General features: G+C 36.4%; 1 protein-coding gene across 26 annotated transcripts in view; it reads left to right on the forward strand.

Annotated features, from left to right (window-relative positions):
- HDAC9 (histone deacetylase 9) overlaps positions 1-21,900 on the forward strand; it is a 911,762-nt gene that overhangs the window by 553,209 nt on the left and 336,653 nt on the right. For 25 of the 26 annotated variants that reach the window (XM_034963758.4, XM_063606189.1, XM_034963767.3 and 22 more), the window contains 3 exons: positions 1,230-1,352; positions 4,346-4,559; positions 5,028-5,245. In XM_034963758.4, the coding sequence (XP_034819649.1) occupies positions 1,230-1,352; positions 4,346-4,559; positions 5,028-5,245 (555 nt within the window). Of the gene's footprint in view, positions 1-1,229; positions 1,353-4,345; positions 4,560-5,027; positions 5,246-11,319; positions 11,442-21,900 lie in introns of those variants that run through there. The other variant, XM_063606191.1, reaches the window with a different exon arrangement.

Below are 21,900 nucleotides of genomic sequence, written 5' to 3' on the forward strand. Positions count from 1 at the left end.
TTGCAATGAGAAAACTCCATGTTTAACCCTGTGCTCTTATTATGTTAAGACTAAGACTCATCTCCAAACAAACGTATGATTGAGATGATGTTTTGGAATAACATCCTGTGTTTTGGTGGTGCATCACTCTTCAGTGACATTCTGAGGTTGCATTGTATTAGCACATGATATTTTCCTCGGTTAATTGATATCCCAGGTTTGTCCAGGGGAAAATCTACAGCTCCCCCAAACATGCTTGACAAGTTATTATATTTACTTTAGTCAAAGCCCGTGTGTGCAATATCCCTCTTGGAGGTGGTCTATTATTGGAGTCCCATATGCTTTTTGTTTGGGAAGAAAGCAGTCACTGTGTCATACTGTTACAAGGAGTATTCTTTTTCAGGGATGTTGTTCCCTTGGGGACCATATCAGGCCAGAGTTCCTTAGTCTAATAAGACCTTTGTAACTCTTATTGTATAAAAGTTCTGGGAGGGAGGCAAGAGTTAAACAGAAAATGTAATTCAAGCAACCATATTAGGCCACATGTGGGAAAACATGACTCTTAGTAATGGATTAAAAAAAATGTATTTGTTGTAAAAAGCACAGTGATGCCAAAACGTTCAGGGTATTTCAATGTAAATGAAGCCTACTGTGGCATAGGACTCATAACATTTTAACATTTACTTTAGTTTCTGGATATGAATGATCTAAAAATACACCACACAGAATTGTCTATTCATAAATGTTTATAAGTAAAAAAGATGTGATTACTATGGAAGCCCTATATGGTGATATTTAATCTAAGATTTTTCTTGTGTCAGTTTTCCCATCAATAAAATGACATTAAATGAAGAATCAGATGAAGATAATGACTGTGGTGGCATTATATACATATTTTTTTCACTGAGTAATACAAAAGAAGTAGACATACTAATCAGAATTATCCAATTTTATCATTGTACTTTATCAGCAGATGACAAACATGCTGACCATATTTTGTATAGCCAGAATTTTATAAATGAATTTGCAAAAAATGAACATAGATGCCTTTTATTCAGATTTTATAACTATGTCTTTGGAAGAAATTTTTTATTTAAATTTTACGTTATAACTTTTGGATACAGAAGTCATAAAATAAATACTTAAAATCTTTTCTTAATTATGGTAAGACCCATTTTCTGAAATGAGAACATTTTACAGTAAAATTTGTGATACTGTGGTATTTTGAGACTCTCCTCTTTTTTTAACAGCAAATGGTTTCACAGCAACGCATTCTAATTCATGAAGATTCCATGAACCTGCTAAGTCTTTATACCTCTCCTTCTTTGCCCAACATTACCTTGGGGCTTCCCGCAGTGCCATCCCAGCTCAATGTAAGTCATTGCACAGCATCAGCCTTAATCAACCTAAGCAATATCTTTTCACAGGGGAACTCTCTTTCATGTTTTATGTATTTAGACTTTAGAAAAACTTGACGGAGCCAGCATCTCCTTCACTGTTTGCTATTTGCTGTGTTGTTCAAAGACATTCAGTCTAATTTCAAGTCAGAATTATCCTGGTTCACATAATCATATGTAAACATAATAACTAACATTTGTATAATGGTTTATAGCTTTAAAAAAAAAAGCACTTTCCAGATATATTATTTTAATAGCTCCACACAGCCATCCTGTGAAACAGAGATTACAGCCCACGTTTTTACAGAAGGAGAAGCTGAGACTTGGAGAGTTTCAAAGCACAAGATCACAGAGCCAGTAAGTGGCAGACCTGGAACACAAGCCAGGGCAGTGCTGAGAGCTGCAGCTTCGAAAGCACAGCAGCATATGTTTATAGAATTTATTTTGTGAATGAGTTTATTTTGGGAATTTAAGTTACTGACTCTCTGGTACTGGCGAATATGTATCTGGAAAAACTCTCTAAGAAAAATATTAAACTATTCCCAGAAGATTCAAAGTGAATCAATTACTTTAAAAGTCCTGACAACTGAAATAGGCTCTTTCGGGAAGAAAGCAGTCACTGTATCATACTGTTACATGAAGGCCTAGAAGTGATTCCTTGTTCTGGACTCTTTGCCTTAAAATTTCCTAGTACTCAGCAGAGAAAATGGAATACTAGAGATCTGTTTGCCAAAGCAGAGCTAAACTTGAAATGTTATTGTCATACTAGCAGAAGATGGCAATAATTATTCTAGGCATATTCCCTAAAACAGTGTCAGTTTTAGTTGTAAAAAATGTGTGGGCCTTATCCAGAATAATTCATCTCTGAAATGTTAGTTAATTAAATTGTATATATACAGGGGTCATATGATACATTAGGTTTAGAGAGAAATTTATTCCAACTCTCATCACCAGTTTGGCCAATCTTTATCTTCAAGTCTTCCACTGAGTTGAATGTGTCAAGTTCACTTGTATGTTCAACACACGGTTTCAATACATATTTTAAAATCAACCTAAGAGATATTATATCTGCTATTGTCAATAGACTATAATGTCATTTTATGTGGTACTGTGTTCTTATACCAATGAGGAAAAAACAAAATTTGGATGTTGTCTTGTATCTGGGGATTATAAAAGAAAGCATTGAAAATACTGAATTCAGCTATGCTCTTAAAATTCCACATGAAACATTTGTAAATGAAGTGAAAAACAAAAAAAGGAATTAGGAATGAAACTAAAAATAAATATTCATGGATGATATTTTACAGTTATCACTAATTAAAAATTATTTTTCCTTCTCTATTTCCTGTCTCTTCTAATGATAAGTAAATACCAACCCAAAAACTTCTTATGACACATGAATAGGCATTTTATTTTTACTTATTTTTGTATGTTCTAGCCAGTCCTCTCAATAACTCACACATGGACCACTTTTAATGTGGTCAGGGAAAATTTTTTCCCAAAGGACCAAGTACTAAAGCCAGACCATTTAATGTTTCAGAGGTAATACGATTTGGTACCATTGGATGAATAAACCAATGTGGTTTGGATTAAAGTTTCATTTTTCTTTGCTTCCATTTTGGTGTGGATGAGGCCATCACAATTAATTTTTCAAGATTAGCATTGCTTTGCCAACGGGATTTGTAGTATTCCATTTCTACACTGAATACTGGGAAATTTTAAGGAAAAGAGGCCAGGACAAGGAATCACTTCTAGATTAAACATTGCATTGACTTGCTGTGTGACTCAGACAAACCACTTACCTCTTTGTCCTTCAGTTTCTCCATTGCTGAAAATTGCTTCGCCTCCCTGGTGCACAGCAATTTTGAAAGATGAAACATGAGTTTTGAAAAGAAACATGCCACATAATTTTGAGGTATTAGAGTCCTGCTTTTGTAATAGCAAAATGACCACCATTCATTAAATCCTTTGAATAGGATAATTCATTATTGCTATTGATGATATAATTATTATTGCCTTATTACTGTGTTATCATACATTTCAAGTTCTTAATAGCATTTTTTGTAGTTTATTATACAAAATATCTAGTGTCATTTTCAATATTTAGAGATTTGGGTATCTGTTATGAATTAATATAAAATGTTTAAATCAAATTTCTGCATATTTTTACCTCCTTTCATTGGGTTATTTTAAGAATTTAATTTAAAAAATTAAACATTGGACACTTACAGCTCTGTGAAATTATTAGAAGCCATGTAGAGAAAGGGTAAATTGTTCCTTTTGCTTGCAACTCCAAAATTACAGTCCATCTTATCTCCAGCTTCTTAATCCCCATGATATAGTCTTTGAATAAATTTTACCTCTCCAGTATGCCTTTAACTTAAACAGTGTATAAAATATTTTAGAAATGTACTTTCCACTTATTAAGCCTGAAATAAGCATTTTTTGTTTTTTTATTGACATATAAAAGGTACATATATTTGTGGTTTACAACATAATGATTTGACATATGTATACATCGTAGAGTGACTTAAGCTAATTAACATATGCATTGTCTCACATACTTATTTTTTATGGTGAGAACACTGAAAATCTATTCTCTGAGAAATTTTCACATGTACAATATATTGTTATTAGCTGTAGTCATCATCATGTACAATAGATCTCTTGAATTTATTATTTCCACCTAAAATTGTGTATGTAGCATCACTTCTGATTTTAATTATAAAACCTTTTTATGTTCAATACAATGACAATATTAAATTGTCTTCAGTGCTCCAACCCTATTTTTATTCCTTCTTTTTTGAACTGAGTTAGTTTAAAAAGTCCATTTTCCCTGCTCAGCCATTGGGTAAGATGGGGATTTTGTTTTGGGAAGCTACGGCATAGGAAACTTGTCTAATGATTTAGAGACCCAGTGACCCACATGGATGAAAGAGGATTAACATCTTTGTTATTTCTCAACACAGGCTTCGAATTCACTCAAAGAAAAGCAGAAGTGTGAGACGCAGACGCTTAGGCAAGGTGTTCCTCTGCCTGGGCAGTATGGAGGCAGCATCCCGGCATCTTCCAGCCACCCTCACGTTACTTTAGAGGGAAAGCCACCCAACAGCAGCCACCAGGCTCTCCTGCAGCATTTATTATTGAAAGAACAAATGCGACAGCAAAAGCTTCTTGTAGCTGGTAATTCATTATGGCACCATTTGCAGGTCATTTTAGGGTTTTATTTTATTAGTGATCCAGGATAATGTCTCTTTTACTCAAGACCCTGATAGAGATCCACAGTGCTATACAAAAGTTTCCCTGATACCTGGTACTGTGGGAAAGGCTATCATCTTTATTTATTCCTTCAGATCCACCTGGGGTAGGAGGACTCACCTCATTTAACCTTTATTCATACCAGACTAGACTGTGGTGAGTCGTATGGTCAGATGCGTACCTGTCCAATGCCTTGACATTTCTCTCTTCCCACACCTGACCTATTCTTCTGTTGTTTGCCTGGTAGCATCACTAATTCACTAATTTTCTTACAGTTTATACCATGTATCTGTTTTCTTTGGCTTATCTTTTCTTAAAATTGTGTGTGTGTGTGTGTGTGTGTGTGTGTGTGTGTGTGTATACACACATATACATGTTTTTTTTTTTTTTCAGGTGGAGTTCCCTTACATCCTCAGTCTCCCTTGGCAACAAAAGAGAGAATTTCACCTGGCATTAGAGGTACCCACAAATTGCCCCGTCACAGACCCCTGAACCGAACCCAGTCTGCACCTTTGCCGCAGAGCACGTTGGCTCAGCTGGTCATTCAACAGCAACACCAGCAATTCTTGGAGAAGCAGAAGCAATACCAGCAGCAGATCCACATGAACAAAGTAAGCCTCCAAGCCAAGTCAAAATGTTCTAACCGCCGGTTTGGAAATTGGGTATCTCTTCACTGATATGGGTGTCTAAGAGGAATGTTGATGGGAGTCACAGCAAAAAGGGTGTGATCATCCTAATCCTGCTTTCTTGGCTCAAGGACACCATCACAATATCAGTGTTTTAACCACCATTATGTTCATAAGACATTTGTAGCAAAATTGAGATGATACAGTCACAAGATCTTTTTATGATCAGGTATCTATTTTGGTACACAAGCCCATACGGGCATATGTATGTGGAGCCTCATTTTTTAGTGTTGCAGAAAAGGTTTGAGGCAGACTTGAATGTGGTGCGTTGACATGTCAAAAAGTTTGTACAGGTGATGACAGATAGGCCAAGATTAGCCAGTAAGGCACTTCTCAGCAACTTGTATGCATCTACGTTAATTTTGCGAATGCCCCACTTCATTCCAATAAGCGTTTGGAGTAGTTTCTCAGAAACTTGTGATCATTTCTTCCTGGAAGTCTTAATGTTGCTAAAATAGACAGCGGATGTCTGTACCGTACCACATCCTTAGGAGCTCTCCTGCTGAGGCAACTACAAAGAAACAGTGATTGCAGCATGATATCAGACAGGCCAGTAAAGGATTTTCTATGAATTCGTAAGCAAAATGATATTAAAGAACCTGGTCTGGACAGTTTTTCCACTACTTTTTGCTGTGGTAGGCTTAAAAAAGCACCATCTTCTCATTCCTGGAAAATTCCTGGAAAATATTAAGGTCCTGAGTATTAAAATTCTATTCCCTTGCCTTTGTGCTGTATCATCTACAAGTTATGTTACAGAGGCATGAGAGGCATGATATTGCAAACTGATACTTTGTTTACTGATAAATGGATAGCTAAAACCTGGCTTAGTAATAACTTTGTTGTACTATGATGTAAGAAACAAACAAAACAAAACAAAATAAACTCTCATGGGCAGAGGCTTAATCATCTTTCTAATGGCAGTAGGGGAAAGGGATCTTCATTACTTGCTGGTTTTATGGCAAGTGTTGCTGGAGTTTTTCTCTTCTTTTGGCCTCCATCGTAACAAGGGCAGAGCCATGAAGGAAGCATGGATTGGATACCATGCTTCCGAACAGAAAGTTTTCCAGCCTAGCCCTTTGCTACTCTCAAAGTAGCAAAAATATGTGTGGGATTGGGGTGCTAGAGATGGGGTGGCTGGCAGGGACAACTCTCTCTCTAACCTTTTAGTATGCATTGCAGACCCTTTCTGTGTCATTAGATAATGCCTATTTTATTGCTGTAGCACTTCTCTAAATTTAGCAAATATTTCAGTTTCATATCAAATTATTTTATATCAAATCAGTATCTTCAGGAGAGAGCCAATTTCCTTCTCTGACTAATGGCATAATACTCACTGACTTGTATGTGACTCTGCATATGTTTTCTATATTATGGTAGAGTTAGGTTTGTTTATTTGTTTTGTGGCCTTTCAGCACAACTTAAAATTATTAGGTATTCTTGAAAAATTGTCCACTGTTTAGTGCAAGAAATGTATGTGGGAGGGAAGATTAGGGATCTTATTTTTTTGCCGTATAGTGTTTTGATCTAGAATTAGGTTTGTTTATAAAACCAGTATTAGATAGTAGATAGACTTTTCTGCTATGCTTGGTTCTATTTCCTAGAAACACATGGATGTATATATTTTACTATGGTAAAGTAGGTAAATTACTCACTTTGAAATTGTGATCTACAAATGGTTTCTATGAATACCTTTAAGAATATTTTGGAATACAGTTTTTTATTAACTAATTGCCACTGTTTCAGATTCAGATGGTGTGCTAATATCAGAATCTTTCCTTTTCAGTATCAAACTCGAGATTTTGACAGGCGAATGCTAACCTCAGTCACACTGGATAAAACTCAGATGAAAAGCAGGCATTTGCATTTTAGCAATGAGAAAAGCAAATCTTATCAGAGACCTTTTCCCATGTGGAGCTGATTCCTTTAAATCTGTTAAGAATTCTTCCCAAAATTAGAAACAAACCTATACTTTTGGGTACATGTTTGTACAGTGGTTTGATTATTAAATCTTGTCTTAATTAGGCAAAATGAAGACCAGAAAACTTCAAAGTCCAAAGCTGATCTTTATATGTTAACCTCTCTCAGCTTGGGTGTTTAGATGACTCAAGCAGGTCGCCAGTTGGCTTTTCTCCAAGTATGTATTCCATATGTTTAATCAAGTTGGCATATGCACGTTGGGTATTCTCCAGATTTTGAAAATATTTTACCTGCCCTCAGTTGTCTAAGGGGACAGAGAGGAAGCTTATTAAAGAAAATATCAAACCCATGTCCTATCCTGAAATATTCACAATAGAACGCTTAAGACGTGAATGGCTGGTGTTCACCTGCTTCCGTGACGTGACAAGGATGTTTATTTCATATTGGGTCAGATTCATAACTTAGATGCCCAAAGCTAACATGTTTCTGTATAATATATTGCTGCATACTTGGTTTAACCATTTAGAATGCCCATTAGTAAGAAATCACCACAGAAATTTTGTCATTTTTCCCCATTTCCATGGATGAACCTTTATGAAACCCATTCAAACTGAAGCGATGGTCCTTACTCTTGAGATACTTATAGCAGGAAATACAGGCACACATGAAGATGTTGACATACAAATGACATATTTAAATATATCTTCTTTTATTTCCTTTTTATGATTCTTTTTTGAGGAATTTAGAGAAACAAAAAATGAAGTGGGAACAAGAAAATATAAGTAGGATTATTTCTAAACCTGTATCAGATTAAATATGATGGGCTTCCTGGTATAAAATTTGTAGTAATGTGTTTGAATTACTAATAATTTTCAGAAGAATTAGAAACAAAGCTATAGTTTTAGGGGCATGGGTGATGCAATGATTGACTTATTAAATTTGAAAGAGTTTTTCATATCTTGCTATTATTTTAATGTGTTTATAAAATATTCATGTTCAGTGTAACTACATAATGTAACTGTTATTAATCATACAAAATAATTTACCTACCTGTTGCCTTATACTTTAATATCATATTTGGGATATTTGTGGGATAGTTGTGTGTTCTAAGATTATTTGCCTCTTATAGTTATGGTGTAAGTGTTCAAGGGCTTAGCAGAAATATCCCTGGAATGGGCTTGTATAGTATTTATACTGTTATATCTGCCAGTAAATAATGGGGAAAGTCAGAAAGGAGAGTGCTGGGCTGGAGAGGAAACCCTGTGAGAATGATTTATCTCTGTTCATGAGTTTGAATATTCTATTTTTCACTGAAACTGTTTTGAGAAGTTTAATCATAAGGAAATCAAGGCTTACAACATTTGATCTTTTGTTTTCTGAGACATTTTACAAATCAGAAATGCATTAAACGGGTTCTATTGCTAATATATGGTATTAATATTTTTGTGCAATAATGTCATTGCACATTCATTTATATCATTTTTCCCCAATACCATGGAAGAACCTTTTCAAAAAATCAAGAGTTTCTTTATACCAGCATCAAGGGAAGACTGATGCTTTTGCCAGTACACCTTGCTTTTCTCATTGGAGGAAAAAAGAGTTTCTAAAGTAGAACTTCCCTCAAATACAAAATATCAAACAAAAAGTAATAAGGTATTGGTAATTTTCTCCTGGGCCCATTTCAAGTTTAAATATTACCACAGGATTTTTTTTCTGGTGAAATAAAACTGTAATTGATTAAAACAGAATACGTAACAGTTGTTTAGACATACTGATGATTTTAAAGAAGTATTCTAAGCACTGCCTAAAAAATAAAAGGGCAAATCTCCAGTCACTTCACTATTTGAATGATATATAGAAATTTTTCAAAATCTCTTTAGGCATTTTTGTTGTGATATAATTTGACATAGATCTCTGCCATGCCCCATCCCCTTGACAACATTATTCTTTATTTCTCTGTTATAGTATTAATAGAATTGCACTGATTCATGCCTAGCAGTTTCTATTTTAACTAGAATATTAATATCTTTATTAATATGTTTTTCATATCCATTCCATTAAATCCATAAGAGCAGAAATTTTAAGAAAATTTATACTTTGTTTAGTACTTACTTTAATGAATTATTAATCTATGTATGGATGCGTTAAACAAATCATTAAATACTGTGTGCAGACACAGTTTTAAGCACTAAGAAAACAACCTTCAGTGTCCTCATGGAGCTTATAGGATGGGGAGCAGGAAGTGAATTATTGAAATAAACAGTAATACAGGCTGGGTGCAGTGGCTCATGCCTGTAATCCCAGCACTCTGGGAGGCCGAGGTGGGTGGATGAGCTGAGGTGGCGAGTTCGAGACTAGCCTGACCAACATGGAGAAACCCCGTCTCTACTAAAAATACAGAAAATCAGCCGGGCATGGTGGTGCATGCCTGTAATCCCAGTTACTCAGGAGGCTGAGGCAGGAGAATCGCTTGAACCCAGGAGGCAGAGGTTGCAGTGAGCCGAGATCCTGCCATGGTGCTCCAAACCTGGGCCACAAGAGCGAAACTCCATCTCAAAAAAAAAAAAAAAAAAAAAACCAGTAATACAGTGTGTTAAGTATTAGGAAAGGAGACATGAGAAAGACAACTGATATCTTTAAGGAAATAAAACTTGAGTTAATTACTTCTCTGGATTGTCTTGTTCTTATTATATCTCACTCCCTTTCTTTTTCTTTCTTGCTTGCTCGCTTGTTCTCTTGCTTTCTTCCTTTCTTATATGCTCTGTGATAAATATCTTGTGCATTCCTATGACTGGCTATCAGCCAACACTTTTTTAAAAACTTACATAAATCATGAGATGATATCTTATATATGCCAAGGTTCGGTCTAGATATAAGTATTTATTATATATTTATTACTGTGATACTTAGGCATTTTGACATGAGTGCTATTTTATCATAATAAAAATATATCTAAGACAAGACCAGTAAATGTGAGGTCAAGCAGATGTCCTGTGTTGCCCTTATTAAAACAGGTAGATGTTATGTTTATGTTCTGACAAGCAAGGCATGAATATAATTATGCTCAAATGCTGGATCTGAGCAAATGGGGAGCTTTCATTAGCTTTTGGAAGAGAATTTGACTGTTTATTTGAGTAGTATCTGCTTTATTCCTTTTTTGACATAATTTTCTCACATGAATGTTATATATTCTCTGAAATCCTCTTGATTTATACCCATTCCCTGTCCCCAACCCTCCATCCACGGTAACCTAAGAGAGTATATTCTTTCATGCTTGTGGTCACATACAAACATAGCATGCATGCCTGTGTGTGTGTTAATGTGTTGCCTTGTAAAGTGTCCCTGAAGGCAGTTATAATGTAGAACTATTTTGTGCACTATTGAAAAAAGTATAAGTTTTGAGAAGGAGATTAATTAGAAGAACAATTCTTTACATGTGTGTGTATTCCAAAAGTTTACATTTTTTTAAAGTTGTACTTCACATTCTCAAACAGATACTTTATATTAGCTGTATTCTAATGTAATTCTATCCATGGCTTACTTGTAAGCAATTTAAATGTTAAGTATAATTACACGAGGGCCATTTACCCACTTTTGACTTTTTGCTGCACCTATTTCTTCTAGTGTACCTCTTCCTCCCCTTATTTTAGGCACTGTGCATCTTTTCAGCACCTTCTCCATAGATACCTTAGGGTAGGGTCATTTAAAAACTATCAGCTCACTTTTATATGGAGGAGCTACTATAAGCTGGACTCCATACCAGAATTCTTACGTCTATCATCCCTTCAACCTTAACAACTCACTCTTTTTTAGTTCAAGAAAATTAATTTTACAGGGCTGAAGTAGATTGAGCAAGGTGGCAGGGCTAGTGCAGAGCTGAAATCCTAACATAGGTTGTATGACACAAAAGCCTGTCCTTAATCATTTGTGCTTATGATTACAGTCTTATTTTATGACCAAGCAGGAAACCGGCTTTTCCTAATTTTATTTTTGTCTAAAAGTAGAAAATTCACAATTAAAAACAAGGCAAACAAACATTTAAAAAAATAGGGTGATCTTATTTTTCTTTTGCACCGGTTTAGATTTGGCACGATGAAGAAATCCCCTTTCCCAGCTCTGCCTCCCAACTTTCCACACATTGACCTCCTTCAAGTTACTCACTTGGCAGTCTTTGCACGTGGACCTGACGGTGAGACATTGAGATATCCTGTTGGATTATAAGGCTTTCCAAACGGTGCAGAGTGAATGCAGTACAGAGCCAACTACAGCCAGGCCACATTTCGTTCCTTTCTCGCATGTTGTCACATTGCCGTTGTTTTAGATTGGACAAACATCTTCTCACGGAAGTTCTGGGCAAGCCTGAAGCTGGAAGTTACCGACTTCATCAGGTTCAACTGAAATGCAAATTTTGGCATCTCATCTATGGGTGGTTGGAAAATGCCTTGTTTTATGTTTTGAAAAATGGATGAGTAGAAACTGGAACTGGGCTTTCATTTAGGAAAGTAGGCATTAGTGTTGTCAGGTTTAATTTCTCTCCATCCATTTGACAGCTTGTTTCCATGCAGGGTCTTTTAATCACCAATTTAGGATTACATTTTGCCCATTACATGGATAGTATGTCCAAAAACTTTAGCAAGCATTGAAAGGCAGTCTTAATTTTATAACAGTAAAAAGCCTTCTAGATTATTTATGTATCTATAGAGGTTTATAAAAGAAACTTTGACGTTACCCTTAAATCAATGTTATTCTGAGATAACTGACCCAATATAAATAGATTCTTTTAAATACCTAGTGGTCTCCAAAAAAATCCACTTATACAATACCAGCTTGTATCATCACAAGGAATTCATATAGATGTATTTCACTGTATAATTACAAGTTGATGGTTTCTAACATACAGAAAGTGGCTTGTTGCTTTATTATTAGATGTGATGAAATCCTGTGTTTGGAAAAGAAACAAAATGACCATTTCAGTGGATTAATGTGCAGCATTCATAAACATTCCCAGTGCTGCTTTCATAACTTGGAGACCAAGGGAAGGGACCTAGACCTTTCCTTTTCACTCTGCACTGTTAATCTAGTCAGAGACGCTTTTATTGAATGAGAAAGACAATAGTTGGACATGACTATGAGGTAAGAAAACGGGGGGAAGAAAAATATCTGGGGAATTAAACCACGTGAATTGTTTGATTGATGTTGATTCCAGGCAGTTCAAAGGGAAAGGGAAGCTAAATAATTTGGTTGTTTCCCAACCTTGACAAGTAGTTTCATGTGACAGAATGAAAAAATTAGGTCTTGCTAAGGAATTTTTAATATAGTTAAGTGATTTGTAGACATGAAAACTGCCAGTGGGTAGCAGTCTCTTTTTTTTTTTTTTTTTTTTTTTTTTTGCATATTTTGGTAGCTTGCAAGTTACTGGTTTTAGTTCTTTTTTCCTGTATCTTTCAGCTCTTCCTCTAACTACTTATGAAATCTGAGGAACTACAGTGACCCTGAAATGTCATCTGGTCTAGAGTATTCCTCTTCCTGCAGGCAGAATTGCATCCAGAGCTATTCTCTCATATCTTAAATGTACTGCTGCTCTCTTGCTATTAACCTAGTTGTATCAGCTAGCAATGTAAACTCCTGCAACAGTCTCCGGTCATGGAATAATTGATGATGTTCCACAAAGACTTATCTATTAACAACCATTACACTTCATTCTGGAAATGAAAATAAAGAAGGCATGTTCTTTCCCTTGAGTGGCTCAAAGACCTGTAAACGGATCATTATAATCAAATATGATTCTATCAAATGCATAGCTCACATGAATTGCAAAATCTGTCATCTTGATAGATTTTTCAAGAGAAGTTTCTGAGGTCTTGTACAATTATTTGTTTTGCAATATTGGTCAAGATATTCAACCTTTTTGTTTAATAATTCCATAAACAGCAAATTTTTGAGGTTTACAGTGAGGATTACATGTGAGAACATATCTGAAAATGCTTTGTAAACATGATAAGCACCACTAAAATCTTATACAGTATTTATATTCTTCCAAATCTTAGCTATTGTGGACAGTGCTGTGACAAACACAGGAGTGCAGATATCTCTTTGATATACTGATTTCCTTTCTTTTAGGTATATGCCTAGCAGTAGGATTGCTGGATCATATGGTAGCTCTATTTTTAGCTTCTTGAGGAACCTCCAGACTGTTCTCCATAGTGGCTGTTCTAATTTACATTCCCACCAACAGTGTACGACAGTTCCCCTTTCTCCACGTGCTCACCTGCATTCATTACGGTCCATCTTTTGGATAAAAGCATTTTAACTGGGGTGAGATGATGTCTCATTGTAATTTTGATTTTCATTTCTCTGATGGTTAATGGTGTTCAACATTTTTTCATATGGTGTTGGCCATTTGTATGTCTTTTGAGACGTGTCCATTCATCTTTTATCCATTTTAAAATCAGATTATTAGATTTTTTTACTGTTGTTTGAGTTCCATATATATCCTGGTTATTAATCTCTTGTCAGAGGGGTAATTTGCAAATATTTTCTCCCATCCTGTGGGTTTTAGCTTCATTTTGCTGATTGTTTCCTTTGTTGGTCACTGTGTTTAATTGGGTTTGCCCTGCTTTCCAGTTTACCAAAGTAAGGAATTGATCAATGGGGGAAAGGGCGATGTTTATGAGTTGGGAGAGAGTGATTCATTGGTTTGAGATTTTGTCTATTCTGAGACCCATTCCCAAACCATCAATGATTAGCAATGAAAATAAGGATGCCTTTCCACACTGTGCCTCTATTTTCTACTCTTAAAGAGAAAAGGAGGAAAACTTGGGCAGAAAGTATACTGTCACCTGAAGGATCCTAAAGATTATCAGGGAAAGAATCCTATTAGGTAATTTTTAAAAGGACATAAAATTACGCAGTGCTATAAAAGAAGGGAAAACTGCTTATTTTTGTCCTAGTTAAGAACACTGCCCCAACCCCTGCCAAGAAATCTTGGTTAAGAATTCCACACTCTTGCTGAGGATTGTATGTTTTGAAAATTCAGTCTTCCTCTTTCTACTTTTGCCTCCCTAAATCCAGTCTTCCATAGCAGCCAGAATGATCATTTCAAATGCAAACCAAATCATGTTATGGTTAAAACACCCTACTTGCTCCCTCTTGTTTGTAGGATAAAATCCAAACACTTTTACATGGCCTACAAGGCTGTCATGATCTGATTCTTGCCTCCTCCCTTGCCTTCATCATCTCTTCCCTTCCCTCTCTCTCTAGGCTCCAGCCACACTGGCCCCCTCTCTTATCTTTGGGGAATCTCCTTCCACATCCAGGAGCTGCGCCAACCACTGTTTTGTGTGGAAGGCTCAACCTCCACGTCTTCTCTTGGTTTGATTGTGTTTTGGGGTCTTTCTCAGCTCAAACCTTACCTGTTGAGAGGGGTCTTTATTGCCCATCCAAACAAGAGTAAACACAAACACCCACCTGCTCACCCCTTCTTTCATCGTTCCCTATCACTTCAAGTTTCATTTTTCAGTTGCTAATTTTCTGCCTCCCCTACTGTGTGCTGGGATCTTGCTTGATCAACCTTTCTTTTCCTAAGGCCTGGCATATAGTAAACGCTCAATAAAAATTTATTGGAAGAATGAAAAAATGGGTGGGCAATGTTCTCAAACTAGTTGGAACAAACCTTCAGTTTCCTTCCCAGAAGGGAACACTTATTGAAGTTACTGAAATATTAGGAAGTTTTGAGAACAGAGGAAAAAAAATTTAATTGCAGGCATTGTTTTGGACAATCATTTAGAGTTAAAAAGGTGAAGCAGCATTTATTAAAAATTCACTTCATCCTGAGATTAATTTTGAACCTCTTTAATATTGCTTAGAAATGGTATTTTTCAGTTTAGACTTCAATTTGTGTGAATAATGAACCAATATTTAGAAAATCTTTCTTCTCTTGTTATTTAATTTTGGTTCATCTGATTACTTCCCTAAAATGCACAGAAGCAAAATGACATGGAGTATTATTTTGGCTTGAGGTTGGAGTTCTACTCCAAGTAGACCTCTCAATTTGAAAGCCCTCCAAGCTCTGCGTGTTGTTTTTGAGAACAGTTGGTCCATACCTAATCTATTTGTGAATTGAAACAGAATTTTATCATTATTTTTAAATCTAGTTTCCTTGAAGCTTAAGGGAAATGTTTTATTTTCCAAAGGAAGAATATTACATGTATTTAAAAGAAAAAAAAAGCAAAAAAAAAAAAAAGCAACAACAACAACAACTTCTGCTATTGCCATTCCCCAAGTACAATCTGTCTTAAAATCTGAGGCAAAATAAGAAAGTGATGAGTTGCATTGAAGGTCACTTTGCATAGTTTAATAATCATATTCAAACACTTGTATTTAATGGTATGTTGACAATGTCAGAAAATCAGATGTTTATGAGGAACAGATTTATTCTTACATGATCCTGTTCTTAGTTGATATTTTGTATCTGAAGATATTTGTTGGGATGCAAAGGATTTCTGTGGGAAACATTAAAATTATAGAATTTAAGCATATTTTATTTAAAAGTACATATGCTTATAGAGACTTATAGACTTGTATCAAGTTATATAATTTACACAGAGGTGAACTTAAAGTGCTAACATGTAAACATTAGTGACAGTCTTTAATTATTATTTAATGAATTTTTCATCATGTGCCAATAGAATATATGATGTTAAACATGGAATGTGAGATTCTGAAATTAAGGAGTTTGCTATAGTTATGACCTGAGCAGGGATTGATAAGAATTGAAGTTTAGTTGTAATCCTTGAAGACTTTCGAAATTTGGATAAATTACGATGGTATCTGGCACACAGAACAACATCTGTTTGAGTATATATAAGTGTGTGTGTGTTACAAACTCAGAATGGTCATAGGCTGCCCGTGGCATGCTTAGTGTTCGGCCCAATTGCTATACAGTAGCACAGAGAATAGAGAGACAGCCTGACAGATGAGTATGAGCACAAACAAAAGGCAAAGGAGAAGCTGTGCAGCTGCCCTCTTTTTCATCTCTGCTGGGTTCCCCACTGAAGTAACTCACCTGGTGTCAGATGAGTGGCACACGGTGTGTTTTACAGATGAGGCCTCAGCAGAGATTCACACAGGCTTGCACATTTATCTGTCCCACAGATGTTTCGTCTTCTGTTTTCTAGCCAGCAAGGCAACAGCTCGACTTTGCTAGGGGATCACCTCCAGATGTTCAACCAAAGAGAGACCCTGCCACCCCACGGAGAGTAAGCAGACATCTCCTCACTACATCTGGGGCCACTCAGTGACAGTACAAATTAGAAAAGGGTTAGCCCATACCAGCTTTGCAGTGGTCATATTTGTAGTTGAGAAACACATAGAAGAAATTCCAAATACTCATTTTCCTAGTAAATAGTCGGAAATTTACAAATAGCACAAAGTAACTTTTATAGGAAATAATTCAAATCTGGCAGGCAAGACTTTCTGTGACTTTTGTTTGTAAATTTTCCTTGCTGAAGTTAATTGAAAATTTTTCCACTGTGACAAATTTGACTGTTTAAACAAAAACAGCCTTAGTCAGATACCTAAAATAAGAAGTGTAGATTAACTCCCTTTCTGCATTTATATTTTGCAACACTGGCACCGGATGTCCCATTTGTCTTTTTTGTATTTTGTGAATCTTTACAAAGAGCATATTTTATTCCAGAGAAGATGAAAAACGGGTAGTTATTGCTCTTTTAGACATTGACTTTGTTTTGTAACGTAGGAGAAAAAGTGTCAAAGCATTGTTACTAAGCATTAATAATTTTTTCAGAAATTTATGAAGCGCCAATTAGGTGTTATGCAATGTATTAGGTACTAGGATATAAAATGATGAAAAACATATAGCTCATGCCCTATGAGATTTATATTATAGTCTGGGAGATAACTATATTGTAAACAAAGACAGCGATATGATGCCAGACAACAATAAGGACTCTAAAGAAAATATATTAATGAGATAATAACAGAGGTAAAATATGATAAGAAGGAGCCAGTCAGGCATGTAAAAATTTGAGGGAGTAGAGAGAGCACAGCGTAGACTCAGGCCTTGTGGGCGAACAAACTCTGCATGTTTTTATTCACGGGGCAACCAGAGGCCAGGGTAGCTGGAGCATGTGAGAAAGAGAGAACAAGATCCCAACTAAGGTCGGAGAAGTCGGTGGTGCCAGGTTGTCGAAAGTCTATGGACCATGGTAGGAGGTTTGAATTGTATTATAAGCATAATAGGAAGTCAGTGGGAGATTCTAAGCAGAGAATTAATGTTACCTAAATTATATTTTAAAAATAATTATTAGAGCTACTGTAAGAGATTGTACTGTTGAGGGCCAAGAGGGCAATCAAGGAGCCCAGAGTAGGGCCTTTGGGTAGTTTAGGGTGAAAATGATAGTATTTAGGAGCACAGTAGTAGTAGCAGAAATGGAGAAACATGTTAAGATAAAGCCTTTATTTTTGGAGGTTGAATTGCCAGGGCTTGCTCACAAATTAAATGAAAAAGATGAGTGATAGAGAAACAAGGATAAATCCCAAATATTTGGCTCATGCAGTTGGGTAAAGCTGTTTACTCAAATGAGAAAGATTGGGTGATCAATACAATTGGGTTAGATGGGAATAAAGGTTATTTTTGAGGTGTTTAATGTTTATGATGCCTATTAGATATTCTAGATCTAAGAAAACAAGTTAAGTACACAGCTAACTATGCAAGTTTGGAGCTCAGGGGAGAGATTGGAATTGCTCCTATTAATCCAGTTGTCATGAGAATATATAGCTATTTCAGAGCAAAATGTGGAGTAGAATGGTATAAAAAGTTCTAGGTTTCTACTCTTTTTTTTAAATCAAATTCATATCTTACAATCTTAGAGATGACTTGTCTTTTTTGGGCATGAGATTCCTTATTTAAAAAATAAGGTTTTTAAGAATGTTATTAAAAGATTTTCAAGTCCAGCATTTTATATCTATATGTTTTCTACTTAGAAATTACTGTTTTATATCAAGAAACATTTCTTTTACAAACCATGAAGGAATTCTGCTCTTGGAAAAAGATCATTTCACCGTTTGTTCTTCTTGCCAAGTGATCACAACGTTATTTATTCTGGCTTTTTTCTTCCCCGTGTTTCCTTTGATACATCAGAAGTGTAGATGAAGCCAAAGAAACTGACCGGAACAAATAGAATTATTTCTGTATTGCATATCAAAAATTGTTATATATACTGTCATATGCATATCTGTGTCAGTGAGGTTGTAAATACTGACCAGATTTGATTAATGGACTGAACAATGTGATTTCTGGGTACTTCAGTGACTTCACAGGTCAGATTTCAGAAGGTCTTCTGTTAAAATGTACATGTAATACATTCCATGGAAACTCAGGGGTTTGTTAATATTAGAGATTTTCTTTAACTTGCTAACGATGGGAAATTATATTCTAGTAAATTAACACTCAGTTTGTCTGGTCTTTGGCTGCAGTGGTAATACCAGTCTCTTATTTTCAAAAATGCTATGATTTTTGTCTTATTTCCCTTTCTAAAATGTTTCACCTTTGCTGCCACCTATTAATATCGTATTTAAATGGCCACTGGATTTGGCATTATTGCAGTCATTATTGACCTTAACAAGAGATTTTGGTTAAATGGTGTAGAGGAAAGCCTAGTTGGCTGGTTTCTAAAGAGAAGGGGAAAAGAGAAATGAAGACAGTGAAGAGCGATAACTCAAGAAATTTTATTGTGAAGGGAGGTATGTAATGTTGTGGGTGGGGGAGGAGGTCAAGGAAAGTTTTAGTTAAGATGGATGATATTGCTGAAAGAGTACTAGTGAGAGCATTCCAGCAGAGAGGGGATCTGTGTGATGGAGGACACAGTGGATAATTGCAGGAGTGGAAGGGATCCAGAGTGTAAGCCAAGGGGTTGACTGAGATAGGAGTGCAGACATTTCATTCATTGCAACAGCAGGAGGGGTGGATGGGATAGCTTAATAAATGTGCTGGTAGCAGTAGGCTGAGTTTCTCTTCTGATGCTTCCATTTTCTCAATGAAATGAGAAGCAAAGGTATCAGCAGGGAGTGAGGAAAAGGGGAGAATGTTAGAGATTTGAAGGGAGAGGAGGTAGTACGAGACAGTGAAAGTAAATTAACTAGAAAAGTGGAATAGGGTTGCTAGGCAGCACTGAGACCCCATTGGAGGGTGTAGTCATGAATTTGGAGAACACTCAGCATGATCGTAATTTGTTTATTTGTTTCCTAGCTCATTCAGCTGCTTGGGTTTGGCAGAGATTTAGTATTGACCAAGGTTAGAAGTCTTATTTGTCCAGTAAAACCCATATTGAAAGGGGCAGGAGCACTGATGGTAATATAAAGGAGTGGTTTTCAAGGAAGTATGGAACCTAGTCCAGAAAGGAGGGAAGTGAGCAAATGAAGGGGACAATATGTGAGAATGTGGCTTGGAAAACCCACTAGAATGAGGAATGGTTGGAGTCAGACTATTCTGAGAAAGAGCCAGAAGAAAGGAATGATGTTTGAAATTGAGATTTAGAGGAATGCAGGGTTACTGATAAAGATAGGTCTCAGGTAAGGTCATAATGTTGGGGAATGAGGTCAAGTGGAGGACAAAACCATTGGAGGTTAGGAGGTTGAGACACTGAGAGGCCATGTTGTGGCCAGGGATTAGGAAGGAGAAGAATCGCAACAGAAGAGTCTTTTTACTTGGTGGGTGATATTTGTGGCTTCCTCTTCGTTATTGAATATTTCCTGTAATGTCACACATCCAGAAGCTAGCTAGGTTCAAAGTCGCGCCCTTCCTCCCCCTCACCCCCCAGTAAGCAGGGACTTCCGACATAGCATTTCCTGGACACTGGCTCTCTGGCTAATCTTTCATCCGGTACTCAGTTCCTATTCCATGACCACACATCCCGTATAGTTCTTCTGCTATCCTCAAGAGGCCCTTATTGTCAGGATCCTTTGAACACCTCTCCGGGTATCTACTTGAATCCTTAGTGTCATTGGTCCACGAGCTCTACTGAACAGGTTCCCAGTAACTTTTCAGCTGTGCTGTGTTAGTGAGAGGGAGAGTTTCTACAGCTCAGTGAGCATTTGTCCAGTCTTCTTACATTTGGTTTCTCTGATGGGCTCCTGCAGCCTCCTTCACCTGGCTTGTATCTTTTCTCAGATAAATCCCTTCTTCCCACAAGCTCCCCTCACCTGCTCTTATTTGTAGTCTGAGGTATGAGTAAGGGTTGCAGCACTGACTGATAGTCTCTGTCCCTCTCTCTCTCTGAATAATGAGTGGATGTTTGTTACCCAGTGTCCTTATTCCTGGCATCCCAGCCAAAACTAGGCATTTTTCTTTAATATCTTGCTCGTTTCTATGCTGTTGCATATTCTTTCTTAAACAGCCAATTAAATGGGTTCCTACAACTTTGTAGTCAAAATTTAAGACTATTATATTGTCTCTTTTCTCCAGAATCTCAGTAGTGTCCAAAGTAGTATGTATTAAAGAAAAGAAGAGCTGATTAGTATTCAGAATTGGGACAAAAGTCCTGCAAATAGTTTCCTAAAATATACTTAAAGTCATCTAAACCATGAGTAAATGAATGTCCTCCTTCTCCCGACTGCCCAGTAACAATGGATGTTAGATGGTAGGCACAAAGGAAATTCATATTCAAATTTCTTCATTGTGATGCGAGTTTTGATTGGTATATGTTTTCTTAGCTTGATCTTGTCTGACTTACTTTGGTGATATTTAGGTCTTATATGTGTTTTTCCTAAGTTATATTTTATTTCTCTAGATTCTTACTCTTCACCCAAATATATTATAAATTGTATCATCTACTTTAACATTATCTTTCGGCATGTTCCTCTGGTTCTCAAACTCCACTAGCCTTTTGGTGACTTAGATGCGCTGGTCTCCTTTTCCAATCCAAAGTCCCCACAGACTCTGCCTTCTACCAGAAATGCTCCCCACCCTTATTTCCACCCCTGCTTCCCACCCCTCACACATGTAACTTACTCCTTTCCATCCTTCATTCTTTGTGTCTAAACCTAAATATAACACTTCCTCAGCTTAACTCCCTTAACAATCCCCATTTCCACTGCTATGCCAAGCAGTATGTGCTCTTATAACACCTTGTGTTTCTTTCTTCAAAGCATTTTGTCATACTTGAAAATAGGAATAAGTATTTGAAGCTTTCTAAGACATTCACTAAAAGCTCCATGAGGGCAGAGCAGTGGCTATTTTTCTAATGCTTAGCATGGTGTCTTGAACATAGTTGGCACTCAGTAAATATTTGTTGAACAAATGAATGAAAATTCCTAATAAATCTACCTACAGTGAAATCAAAGGACTTTGTTAGTGTGTTCAGGGCCATTTGAGGTTGCGTGGACTGCAGGAAAGTCTATAAGCCTAAAGAGGCTGAGGTGTCCATCTAAGTCTGAGTACTTAAGTGTTCACATTTTAAAACATGTGTTTTGTAATTATGTGTGAGTGGGAGGTAAGCATGAATTTGACAAAGAAAAATCTGCATTCATGTTTATGGTGGTAGTATTATAAGTGTGCTGCTAGTTACAATAATTGGCATGTTGCTTACATAGGCACTGACTTAGCAGAAAACTTAACAACTCTTGAAAACACAGTTCAAGGTCTG

Source organism: Pan paniscus, chromosome 6, assembly GCF_029289425.2.
Source record: "Pan paniscus chromosome 6, NHGRI_mPanPan1-v2.0_pri, whole genome shotgun sequence".
NCBI classification, from domain to species: Eukaryota; Metazoa; Chordata; class Mammalia; order Primates; family Hominidae; genus Pan; species Pan paniscus.